Genomic DNA, 12,932 nt, shown 5'->3' with positions numbered 1-12,932 from the left:
GTAGATCACATCTCATCTGCCCATGACTCTCAGAACTTTCTAGAAATTATATTATATTATCTCTTCTTTGCACTTATGTTATGTTACTATTGATGTGTGCTATCTCCAAATACTCTGGTGTAATTTTGGAAGGAAGGAAAATTGGAGTCTCGTGTCAAGAACACCAGAATATCAAGAATCTTGAAGAATCTGAATAGGATTTTATCTGGTATTGTTTTTTGAATCTTTAGATCCCAATAATGGAACTGAGAATCCAGAAGCTGCAGTGTTCTCAGAGAAAAAGAATGGACCAGAAGATCCAGAAATGGTTATATCGTCAGTGAAAAAGAATCTTCCTGAGAGCCCAGAAGCTACTGAGCCCTCAGAGAAAAGGAACGGAGCTGAGAGCTCAGAACCCAACACATCTTCAGAGAAAGGGAACAGAGCTGAGAGCCCAGAACTCAACACATCCTCAGAGAAAGGGAACGGAGCTGAGATCCCAGAACCCGACACATCCTCAGAGAAAGGAAACAGAGCTGAGAGCCCAGAACCCGACATATCCTCAGAGAAAGGGAACGGAGCTGAGAGCCCAGAACCCGACATATCCTCAGAGAAAGGGAACGGAGCTGAGAGCCCAGAACCCGACATTTCCTCAGAGAAAGGGAACGGAGCTGAGAGCCCAGAACCTGACATATCCTCAGAGAAAGGGAACGGAGCTGAGAGCCCAGAACCCGAGATATCCTCAGAGAAAGGAAACGGAGCCAAGAGTTCAGAACCCAACACATCCTCAGAGAAAAAGAATAGATCCGAGAGCCCAGAACCCAACACATCTTCAGAGAAAGGGAACGGAGCTGAGAGCCCAGAACCCAATACATCCTCAGAGAAAGGAAACGGAGCTGAGAGTCCAGAACCCAACACATCTTCAAAGAAAGGGAACGAAGCTGAGAGCCCAGAATCCGACGCATCCTCAGAGAAAGAAAATGGAGCCGAGAGCCCAGAAGTCACCACATCTTCAGCAAAAGGAAATAAAGCAGAGAGCCCAGAAGCCACTGCATCCTCAGGAAAGGGGAAGGAATCTGAGATCCTAGAAGCTTCTGCAACCTCGGAGAAAGGGAAAGGGAAAGGAGCGAAGAGCCCAAAAGTCCCCCTGACTTCAGAGAAAGAGAATTCTGAAGGTTTATTTATCCTCAACATTTTGGGATTTAACCTTTAGGCCTTGTGCCCTGCCAAAGCTCCCAATGAAATCAATGAGGGTTAGCCAGAATAAGGCAGTTGGGGTTGGGACATACCATGTTTAAGAAACATTTAAGGTGTCATCCACCCTGTCTGCACGGTATTACACTATATCTGCAGATACAATGGTGAGAGACTTTCTAAAAGAATCACCTTTAGAATCCTTTAGTCTGTGACAACACATTCCCTTTTTTACCCATCATACGAACACATACTGTATGAGATTCAGCACTATGGTTTTACCAGACAGAAGCTTCCAAATTAGACAAGGAAAGAAACTCAGCAGTATTAGGTACAGTAGGTCAACACTCACACACACTATGGGCTAGCAAACACCTACAATGAAAAGTGAAATTGCTAACTGGGGCATGCTTGTGAATCTCATATTTTCTGTTATAAATAAACCTGCTGTAACTAACTCATGTCATGCCCTAGTCTCATCTGATTAATGTTAATTGGACTAGAAGCAACAAGACAGTTACAAATACATGACCTTAGAGAGGTCATGGATTATAGGCTTTTGTGTAGGTTTTAAAAAGGCTTTTGTGTGGATATGTTAGGAATCCTTAAGATTAATAAACTGTCTTTCTGAAATGTAACCCTTTCCTTTCTGGAACCAGAGCAATTGTTCCTACAAGCCCAAAATGAACTTATCGGACCTTGGAGAAACATGCTGGAGTCAGCACCAGCTGGTGACCTGTTGGCAGCGAGGACTATTGAGAAGGAACCAGAGGGAGCCACTCCATCAAGAACACCAGCCAAAGGGTAATGTCTTTGAACAGTTATAATGAGCTGTGATTAGAGACTATTCCGAGATTTCCTGCACTACTGTGAAAATCTCAGTAGTAGACTTGAATTCTGGTTTCAGTCAGCCCTGTGTAAATCCAGAAAAATACCCCTGATGTCAGTGTGGTTAGGACCAGATTCTGATCTCAGTCACACCAGAGTAAATCCATGGTTATGCCAGTGAAGTTTCTCTGGATTCACAAGGATGTAAATGAGCAGAATTTGAATCTGAAAATCCATGTGCTTTGTGAGCCCCAATCATAATGTCACCAATGTATAAGTTCTTATACAGCCAAGTCCTCCAACCTGAGAAAGAGCCATAGAAGGCCCTTCATACAACAGAGCAGGTGTAGTTCTACCGTGCAGGGGAAGGATGTGGTAAGATCACTCAACAGGAGGTCTGCAATCCCCACATGCTGTGGATTAGTACTCCATGGGTAGAGATGGGGTGGTGCATCCACAGCAACAGAGATCTGCTACATTGGACAGAGGGATGCAACTGCTCGGGGGTCTACTGGTGGCCTGAGGGATGCAGCTGCTCAGGGGTCTACTGGTGGCCAGAGGGATGCAGCTGCTTTGGGGTCTACTGGTGGCCTGAATCAGTCTGTAGAAAGCTCCCATTGCCCAGACTACCACTGCCCATTTGCTAGACCTGTGCACTAGGCAGAGGAATTGGTCCATAGTGATTCAAAAGTTATATCCTATTTTGACACCATTTTGCTTCCTGTACAAGTAACATTGGGTACCAATGAGTCAACACATTTGTGTGGCCCTAGCAGCCCTATGTAAAATATTTACTAGACAGTCAACAGGGTCAACATTACAGCTGAACAAACCTCTCCATACAAAACCTGGTTTTCACTTCATTCCAAGTTGTGTGATGCACCCAGGATTTAAACCAGGCATGTGAACAAAGCCTCTTATTTTTTGTTGCCTACACTTTTGCAGCTTCCTCAACAATGACTGGTCTGAGTCCCAGCTCCTCGTTCTATAAGGTCCCAGACAGGCCACCATCCCTTCTCCCTTGGGATACTGACACTCCCTCTATGGCCTCCCTAAGATTCCTCCTCTGTTGAGATTCCCATCTAGATGTCCATCTCCTCTGGCCTGGGCAATGGCAGTTCCCTCCTCTAATCTCACCTCCCCGGACTCCTCCATACAGTGTGCCTGATGCCCCTGCTGACTTCTCAAATGTCCACAGATCTATGTCCAACTTATACCTATTCCCAGACAGTTCCGCTGGCACCTTGTTTATTTCAGGTTCCATTTCAGAACCGCCATCCATATGTTTCAAACCTCTGTCTTCCTCTACATCCTTTTGTGCATCTAGCAGCCGCCATAATCACGGTATAGTGGTGCAAGAGCCTCTCTCTCTCTGCAAGTCCCTACCATCTGGAACACCCAGCAACTTTCTACCTCATCAAGGTTTCTCACCTGTTTTAAGATCTTATCTGAAAATCTCTCTTTTCTCCCGTTTCTAAACATTTCAATTCTATCTTCCCCTGTTTTCTTTATATTAACTTTATAGTTTTATTACAGTATTTAAAACTGTAATGCACTTGGAATACAGTTCATATAAAAGACAAGATACAAAATATAGTACCTACTTGTTTACAACTGACAGTATATGTGCTCGGTGCTGTACAATACCCAAAAATAAACTGAAAGCTCTTTGGAGCAGGGATTATCTACAAAATATAGTTATACTGAGGATCATTGGCTTTTAAATATATAGCAGTTTTGATGGTGTAATACAAGCCTTGAACACTAGATAGAGCAACTAGCACTCTATGCATCCGAAGAAGTGAGGTTTTTACTCACGAAAGCTTATGCCCAAATAAATCTGTTAGTCTTTAAGGTGCCACCAGACTCCTTGTTGTTTTAGCACAGAAGTATTCTGTTCAAAAGCACAGCTGGTTGAAATGAACATGTTGCATGGTGGGGAGAACAAAAGATTTTTAGTATTTTAAGTATCGGGGGTAGCCATGTTAGTCTGTATCCACAAAAACAACAAGGAGTCCGGTGGCACCTTAAAGACTAACAGATTTATTTGGGCATAAGCTTTCGTGGGTAAAAAAACCTCATCTGAAGAGTGAGGTTTTTTAACCCACGAAAGCTTATGCCCAGATAAATCTGTTAGTCTTTAAGGTGCCACCAGACTCCTTGTTGTTAGTATTTTAAAGTTGTCATGAACCTTTTTGTTTTGTTTGGGTGGAAAAAAATTCTATTTTATCTTAATTTAAAAAAAAAATCCAATTGGACAAAAGTGGAAGAAAAGTAAAAAGTGAAAGCATCCCGTCCCCCCCATGATTTCAGAGAAAAAAAGTCAACTTTTATTTTCAAACTTGAAGAAGAGGAAAATTTCAATTGAAGTGACAATTTTCAACTCAAACGTTTTAAGAGAAAACGTGTTTATTCTCCATCTCAAATTGTTTAACTTGCAGATTACCTGCTAATGTTCCAAGAATGCTACAAGACTAAGTATATTAAAGCTAACCACGGCTGCTTCACAAATCCTGTTCCTTTTTCTTTATATTTAAAAAAAAAATCTTTTCTGTCCTAGGACTTGTGATTTAGAAACATCTGCTGGTGAAAAACCCTCAGAGATTATACGCAACAAAAGAAAAAGGTTAATTGAAATTCTTCAAAAAGACCTAGAACTCATCTTGGATGAATTACTCTCCCAATCCATTGTCACAGAGGAGGAGTATAATCCCTTGGATAAAACAGAGGAGGATCCCAAGAAGAAAATAAGAAAATTGTTGATTCTGATACAGAAAAAGGGGGAATCAGCCTGCCAGCAATTTCTGGAGTGTTTAGAAATTGTATTTCCAGGTATAGATCAGGATTTATATTTAAGCTATGGGGAGTTGTATTTTATTTTTCATAAGGAAAGAATGTGTTAGCCATAAAATTGAATATGTCCACATTTCCAATTAGAGATCTGTATTAAGAAATATATATTATAATGTAAATGTCTATGCAGCAAAGGAACAATGTTAAGTCCTGGCTACACTCTGTCAGTTGTTTTCAACCCAGCTCACATGCAGACCGGCTAGGTAACCCACACAGTGAGGAACCATACATTAACCCTGTTGTGTGTAGATATGAATTGCACATGGAATAAACCATTTTAGAAGATGGATCCAGATTCAGTGAATATCTGTAGTGTAGACAAGCCCAAAGATAACGTATTCAATATACAACAACATTATCTTCTGATGGAGAATTAATTGAGAAGACCATCATAATCTGTCATTCTGTCAGTTTTAACTCAATCCTAGATACACAGCTCAGACTTTGTTAAAAAAGTTTTATGAGAGCTTCTGAGTGTATAGATCTCATACCTCTCACTGCCTCCATCCCCTGTACTCTAATGTTTTGCACCTTGCAGAGAGAAAGGTGCTATCTTCCCACTTCACTGTCAGATAATTTATGCATCATGACTCCGTTAATAGGACTTATACCAAATCCTATACATCAGTGGCAGAAAGCACTCTGATATCAACACCAAAATAACCCAACACCAGCAGCCCCTCCTATCAATTTGTCTCTGAATATTTCTGTTCTTGGTAGAACAGGGAGATCCCTGGAGGGTCTGCCCTTAGGACAATCTCAATGGGGTTTATTTAAGGGAATTTAGCCAAATCGCAGACCCTTATGTCCATCTCACATTACACATTTTTTCTAGGTTATCTTCAGAGTAAAAGAACTCCCCGTCTCATTTCTTTGTCAATGGAAGCAGAGAGTGACCTTATTTTTCTATTCAGTGACAGATGTAATTAAACTGGAACAGAGCTTTTTTAGGGGCTGACCCACGACTGTGCAATTAACCCCCCCAGGAACTAAGGACCATCACAAACCTCACCAACTTCTGGCCAAAGTACAAGGTGTCTTTCATTGGCCTTGCGCTCTCTAATATATATTTCTTTTTAAAAATCCAAAAGCAAACACACCCCTGCTCACACTTCTGGGGATAGGCCGAGAGAACAAACAATTGACAGAGGTGCATCGTGCTGCTTAATGCATTGCTGGAAGGTGCTCGGATACTTCTGTGATGAGTGTGGTGTAAGAACCTGTAGAGAAGAGAATTTCACTTAGTGCAGTTTTCCTCTTGGCTCCCTTGCCAAATTGTTTTATTCCAGAGGAGAAAGTTGACACCCCGCAAGTACCAGAGCTGGTAGAGAAAGACCTTCCTAAAGGTATTGCCTCTTACAACCCTTCCTGCTAGCTACTGCATCACATTATTGTAAATGATAATGGTAACTACCTTCGAACTAGTTCTGACAATTTTACTAGATATTACTATTTATTGGTATAATTCTCTGAATGTTATAACACTGGAAGAAAAATATATTCCAGACAGTGCTTCATTAAGGGCCTTATCCATATCCCATTGAAATCAATAGGAGCCTTTCCACTGGCTTCAGCGGGAGCTGGATCAGTCACTGTGCTAATAGATAGGGGCCCCAATTATAGACGAGGATCCTAGGTGCTACTGCAATACAAACCATAAATATAATAATTGAGAAACTATATTTAGCCAGTTACTGAGTGGGGAGCTGTCTGTCAGCCACGGCAGCAGCAGAACAGTTTTTAGAGGCAGAGGTGGGTTTACAAATTGACTTTTTTGCCCTAGTAGGGCACATTACATTTGGGGGAAAGGAGAGTAATAAGTTCCACTCAAAAAGTGCTAAATAAAGGAAACACTTGAGAATTTTAAAGTTAGTGTGGTATTTCCCTCACTGTTACAGTAGTTCTCTGGTTATTTTCACTGAGAGAGAGTAGTGACTCAAAGCAAAATGATTAGCAATATGGTAATACTATGATTGTCAGTTCAGGACCATACTTTGTAGAGAATCTGAGGTTATTATCCTAACAATACCAACTAATTTCTATATGTTTAATTTGAGCATTGAATCTGTGAAATATTTTGGTTAAGATCGTATTTTTTCTGGTAGTAGCACAAAAAGTTTTAGAAATGAGTAGATTTCCATCTTTCTTCCCAGCATGCTTTTCCTCACTGTATGTTCAGATTTTCAGTCGACTCCTCTTTGCAAGTTCTACAAGACTATTTCCTAAAGTTCAGTTTCTGTACAATTGAGTATAACAGTATTAGGTCAGGTTTCAGAGTAGCAGCCATGTTAGTCTGTATCTGCAAAAAGAACAGGAATACTTGTAGCACCTTAGAGACTAACAAATTTATTTCGGCATAAGCTTTCGTGGGCTACAGCCCAGCCCACTTCATCGGATGCTTATGCTCAAATAAATTTGTTAGTCTCTAAGGTGCCACAAGTACTCCTGTTCTTTTTAGTATTAGGTCAGTGTTAGAAGAGGCAAGCCAGTTGAACTGCAACTGGATATACAGCCAACATCCATGGACCTTTTAAGTCCAAATTTTGGAGTAATGTTCTCATAGTCCAACCAAAGCAAAAACTCCAACACAGTTAGATTAAAATTAAGAATTTGAAAAGGCTTCTTTCGGCCTAATTTCTAAATTACTGTAAGCAAAACAAAAAAACAAACAACAAAGGTTTTATGCAGTCAAATTTAAGTCTCGCAAAAGAGGAAATTCCCAGATCAGCTTCCCACCTTTCCCCTAAGGAAGGTCTGATAAATACAAAACCTCAGATCATCTCCTTCTAGTAGAGTGTTGATGAAATTGTTTATTTCTTGCCTGATGGTCCTTGATACACTGACAACCTCTGCATTCAGGACAGAAAGGTGATAATATATTTTCCTTTGGATTTCTTCCTAGATTCTTTAATTCGGGAGCAAGAAGTTGCTATTCAGCAAGACCCAGAACAAAAGCAAAAAGACCTTCCCAAAGGTAGTTCTCATATAATTTTCCATGTGCATGTGTCATTAGTATTGCATCTCATTAGTTAACAATACTATTAGATTTATGATGGCTTTGAATATTTTAGCTAATATAATCCATACAAAAATACTAAGCCTTATTCCTTAGTAGTTTAGAACATCTCCATTTAAAACCCCAGGATTAATGATGTAGCAGATGCAGGAGTCCTCAGATACCACTGTGAGGGGTACTGTATAAATCTTTAGACAGGATAGATATGTTAGTAACGCACTGTACATATTATCAGACTAGAAGGCACAAAGACAGCTGCATATAGCAGTGAGCTGTGAGAAGGCCTGATTTGTGAGTGGTATTATGACCTCCGACTCTCCAAAGAAGAGAGCACATTGTATCATGGAAGACGTGGATTTGTCCTCAGGTGAGGCTGCAGTTGTCTATATGTCCCTATAAATCATTTTTATGGGAGAGGAACGAAGAAAGGTTGGGAACATGGGCAAGATTAAAAAAATCACTAATGTCCATCATTGACTGTTAACAGCAACATACTAGCAGAGGGAAAACTAAGAATACAGAGCAATCTAAATAATTATTGAAGCGCATGAGAAGTGTAGCTCCTTGATGTATCTGTCACTTCTATGTATTGCCATCCTCTAATTACAGCTTTGCATCACTACCCTAGTGTCACAATCAACAATTGCCAAACAATATCACAAAAATCACAATGACCCTGCTTCTCCACTGCATCCCACTGCAACTCAGAGGTAGTGAGGAGTGGTCAGGGCAGGGAGCCGGTTACATCTCCCTGATCCTCAACATCCCAGAACCTGTGGAAATTAGAGCAGCCTGGGGCCTACACTAGTTCATGCCACTAATGCAAGGTCTGTAACAAACATCATGCCAGGGGAGGATCAGATATAGTACTCCTCCACTCCACAACACCACTTATGTCTCCCTGTGCTAGGGATTTGGGGGGCTGGGAGCCACTTCTGCCAACTTGCCACAAGTTGAGAGTTCTCCTACTCAGGAGGAATTCTACACAGGTTCTCTCAGGCCATTTCCCACCACCTAGGTAGCACAAGTGGCCTTTGCAAATAAGATAATTCAGCCCTCTATTTTCGGCTCTGAAATTTATGTTCATATTTTAACACTTTTCTACAGAGAGAAGAAAAGCATTCAGAGAAGTTCTTTCCAAGTTAAAATTACAGAAGTATGAAAGCAGAAAGCTCAGGATGAATGATGTCCTGGAAATCAACTCAGGAAGTTTAAAGGACTGGACTCCTCGAAAATTAAGAGATTTACCATGGCATTTCCTGAGGAAGGTCATGGCTTTGAATGTGACAGCCAGAAGCACAAGCTTTAGGTGTGGGGCACCTCATGATCAAGGAACCAGGGTGGATGAGGAGGAACAAGGTATCGATGAACAAATTTTCTTTTTTAGTGACTCTGACACTAAAGTCTCTGTGAATCCACTTGATCTTCTCTGTGCCGTTCTGCTTTGTTCGGACAGTTTCCTACAGCAGGAGATCCTGTCCAAAATGTCCATGTGCCAGTTTGCCCTCCCTCTGCTGTTACCTTCTCTCGACACCCCCAAGTGCACCCTAATGCTGTGGGCCATGAGGGACATTGTGAGGAAGTGGAGGCCGCACTCCCTGGCAGAGAGCAGAGGGTTCAGAGAGGAGAGCCTGGTGCTCACAGCAATGCCAACCATTTCCTTTGTGCGGATGGGGAGCTGCAGCTTCTCCAAGTCCAAACTCCTCAATGAGGTTCTCAGCCCCTCCCAGCAGCACCACGATTTCTTTATCCATCAGGATTTGTCATCTGGGAACGTCCCTCGTGAAATCGCAGATGGGTTGATAGAAATTTCCTGGTTTTTCCCTGGTGGGAGGAAGAATTTGGATCTTTTCTCAGAACCTGTGGCAGTTACAAATCTACGTGGAGACATTGAATCGCACTGGCTGCAGTTTAGCTTTTTAACAGAGGTCTCCTCAGCTGTGTTCATATTTGCTGAAAACATCACTGAAAGGGAGTACACTCTATTATCATCTTTGAAAGAATCCACAACTAAATACTACTTCATTCTCAACCGCCAGGCTGGGAAATCCAGTGCAACTCTGGCATTCCTTAACAAATTAGCCCCTGTGCTGAAACTGAAAAATTCACATATGCTGATGAAAGATAGCAGCACAAATAAAGCAAAATTTGTGGAAAAGCTGCAGTCCACCATACAAAGCATAATGAACTCTTCTCCCAAGAGGACAGGTATAGAAGATATGGCTGTGATAGCGCGTGAACTAGGAATCCAAATAGATGAAGACCGTGTGGAATGTCAGACTGCGAGCAACTGCGTTAAAGAAATCACCACAGAAATAAAGGATGTGGCATATTACAAACAAGAAATGCTGAGGCTCCAAGGGGACTTATGGAAAAGCCTGGCTAAAGTAGAAAAAGAAATGTGCCGAATGAGAAGGCAGGGGGGTATCCCTGCTGAGAAATATAAATCTCAGCTGAAAGATAAAACGTTGGAATTACGTAACCAACAGAATAAATGTGACCTTACTGATGGTTTGACTCAATTCATTGATGCAATACAACATCTACTTCCATTAGAAAAACATTATTTCCTGAAATGGATGAAATTTCAGTTGGATCACATTGCTAGGGGGAATCTTTCTAAACTACGGGCTGAATACAAAGAGAAATGCAAGTCTTTAGGAGATGACCCCAAACGGTTGGCAGAACTAGATAAATTAATATCTTCCACTTCTTTAGGGGTGGAGCATTTCATGCGTGAGTTGGGGCAGTTTTATGAGGCTGAACACTCAATGGTTAAAGAAGGCAAAATTCTAAAAAGTGGAAGACAATTCACCCACCTCCCAGGCATAGCAGCTGACCTGATGCTGGAAGGGTTTCCTATTGAGCTGATTGATGGAGATGCCTCCAACATCCCACTGCAGTGGGTGACAGATGTTCTGACCCAGCTCCATGCCAAGCTCAGGGGAAGGTCCAAAATGCTGGTTCTAACAGTGCTGGGAGTGCAGAGCACTGGGAAATCCACCCTCCTCAACACCATGTTCGGCCTGCAGTTTGCAGTGAGCAGTGGCCGATGTACACGAGGAGCCTTCATGTTGCTCATTCAAGTTACAGAGATCTTAAAAAAGGAACTGGGCTGTGATTTCATTTTGGTGATAGACACAGAAGGCTTGAAAGCCCCTGAATTGGCCAAGCTGGAGGACAGTTATCAACATGACAATGAGCTGGCCACACTGGTGATAGGACTGAGTGACATAACCATTGTTAACATGGCCATGGAGAATGCCACCGAAATGAAGGATATTCTGCAAATTGTGGTCCATGCCTTTCTGAGAATGGAAAAAATAGGGCATAAGCCAAACTGCCAGTTTGTGCATCAGAACGTCAGTGATGTGTCTGCACATGAACAAAACATGAGGGACAGGAAACACCTCCTGGAGCAGCTGAATGAAATGATCAAAGCTGCAGCAAAGATGGAAAAATTAAACAAGGAAATAAAATTTTCTGATATCATGGAGTATGATCTGGAAAAACACAATTGGTACATCCCTGGGCTGTGGCATGGAGTCCCTCCCATGGCTCCGGTGAATATGGGATACAGTGAAAAAGTGTATGAGTTAAAGAGGTATCTGTTTGAATTCATAAAGAACCGTTCACTTAAAAGAACCCCCAAGGACATTCCACAGTTTATTGAATGGGTCAAGAGTCTGTGGAATGCTGTCAAACATGAGAACTTCATCTTCAGCTTTAGAAACAGCCTCATAGCTGAAGCCTATAACCAGCTGTCTGTGAAATATTCTGAGTGGGAATGGGATTTCCGCAAGGAAATGCACCTCTGGATAACTGAAAAAGAAACTGCCATTCAGAATCTTTCTCCTGATGAACTAGAAGCTGATAAGTCACAATATGAAATGCAACAGAAACTACTGTGTGGAGAACAGAGAATTCTGGAGCTTTTAAAACAATATTTTGAAAGCGGGGCAGCAAATCTGCATCTGATAGAAAAGTACAGGGAAGATTTTATCAGAAGTGCAAAGAGCCTGAAAACTGAGCTGGAAAGTTATTCATTTAAGAAATGTAAGGAAGCCATTCACATTAAAAAAGGCCAGCACAAGATAGCCAATATTCAGGCTGAGTACATGAAAGTAATTGAAGGGAAAGTGGACACGCTTTTAGACCAATGCAGGAGAAAAGAAAGTAAGTTGGAAAATAAAGAATTGGAAATGGAATTTGAAAAAAATGTGGAAAGAAACATTTTCAGAATTATCGCCCATTTGTTTACAGAAACATGAAATTCATGAAGATATAGAGTTCCATCTGAGAAAAGACCTGGATAACAGAGGGAGTTCTGTCAATCAGAAGATACAAGAAGCAGGAAGCTTGATGAATTATAGAATTAAGTCTTTCACAATGAGAACTGAATATTTAGACTTTTCATTTACCTCAGCTGTGAAACATTGGTTTACAAAAAAACGGTCACAGAAAATAGAAAAACTTGCTGAATCCTTGATGGCCCAATGTAATAGTTACATTGAAGAGAGAGTCTATTCCAAGGCAGACTATGATGAAACCTATTGCAGAGAATTGTTGCATTTGATCAATGAGAAACTTCAACAGGAGGAAGTGAAAAAACTGCAGACTTCTGTTTGCTTTGAAGTTGATCTGAAACTTCACATTTTGGGGGAAGCCGCTCATGCATTTCAGAAGATGCATGAAGATTTTCTCAAGGAAAATGATCCTCAGCAACGACTGGAGAAGCTGAAACCTCAGTATTTCTCTACATTTCGAGACCATTACTTGGAAAAAGATGCCCGACAAAATAGAGCCAAGGAGTTCTGTGATCAGTGTCTCAAACCTGCCTTAATGGATTATGTTAGCAAAAGACTCGGACTGGAAATAGTGGATGACATTCTCAGCAGCGGACAGTCTATTGAATATGCCAGCCGGAGCTTTTTCCAGTTCACTGTGCAGAAGAAGCTGTTAGAAGATGGGAACTTCAACAACTATGTGAAATACATTCTCAACTATGAAAAGTTTGTCAAAGCTTGGATATGGAGGCACATGTTAGATTACTACAGAGAGG

General features: G+C 41.3%; 1 protein-coding gene across 2 annotated transcripts; it reads left to right on the top strand.

The window, feature by feature from the left end:
• Positions 1-235: 235 nt before the first annotated feature.
• On the top strand, positions 236-12,156 carry LOC135980051 (up-regulator of cell proliferation-like). Of its 2 annotated transcripts, XM_065580136.1 has the most exons (6): positions 236-1,154; positions 1,833-1,977; positions 4,562-4,833; positions 6,144-6,200; positions 7,757-7,828; positions 8,978-12,156. In XM_065580136.1, the coding sequence occupies exons 1-6, from the start codon at positions 305-307 to the stop codon at positions 12,139-12,141; spliced, it is 4,560 nt and encodes a 1,519-aa protein (XP_065436208.1). In that variant the 5' UTR covers positions 236-304; the 3' UTR covers positions 12,142-12,156. The 2 variants fall into 2 exon arrangements, with proteins under 2 accessions (XP_065436208.1, XP_065436209.1); XM_065580137.1 differs by lacking the exon at positions 6,144-6,200.
• The last annotated feature ends 776 nt before the right edge of the window (positions 12,157-12,932 follow it).

The sequence above is a fragment of the Chrysemys picta genome, unplaced genomic scaffold (assembly GCF_011386835.1).
Source record: "Chrysemys picta bellii isolate R12L10 unplaced genomic scaffold, ASM1138683v2 scaf1673, whole genome shotgun sequence".
NCBI lineage: Eukaryota > Metazoa > Chordata > Testudines > Emydidae > Chrysemys > Chrysemys picta.
The sequence above is the reverse complement of the archived record's forward strand: the minus strand, read 5'-3'. Positions and strand labels throughout refer to the sequence as shown.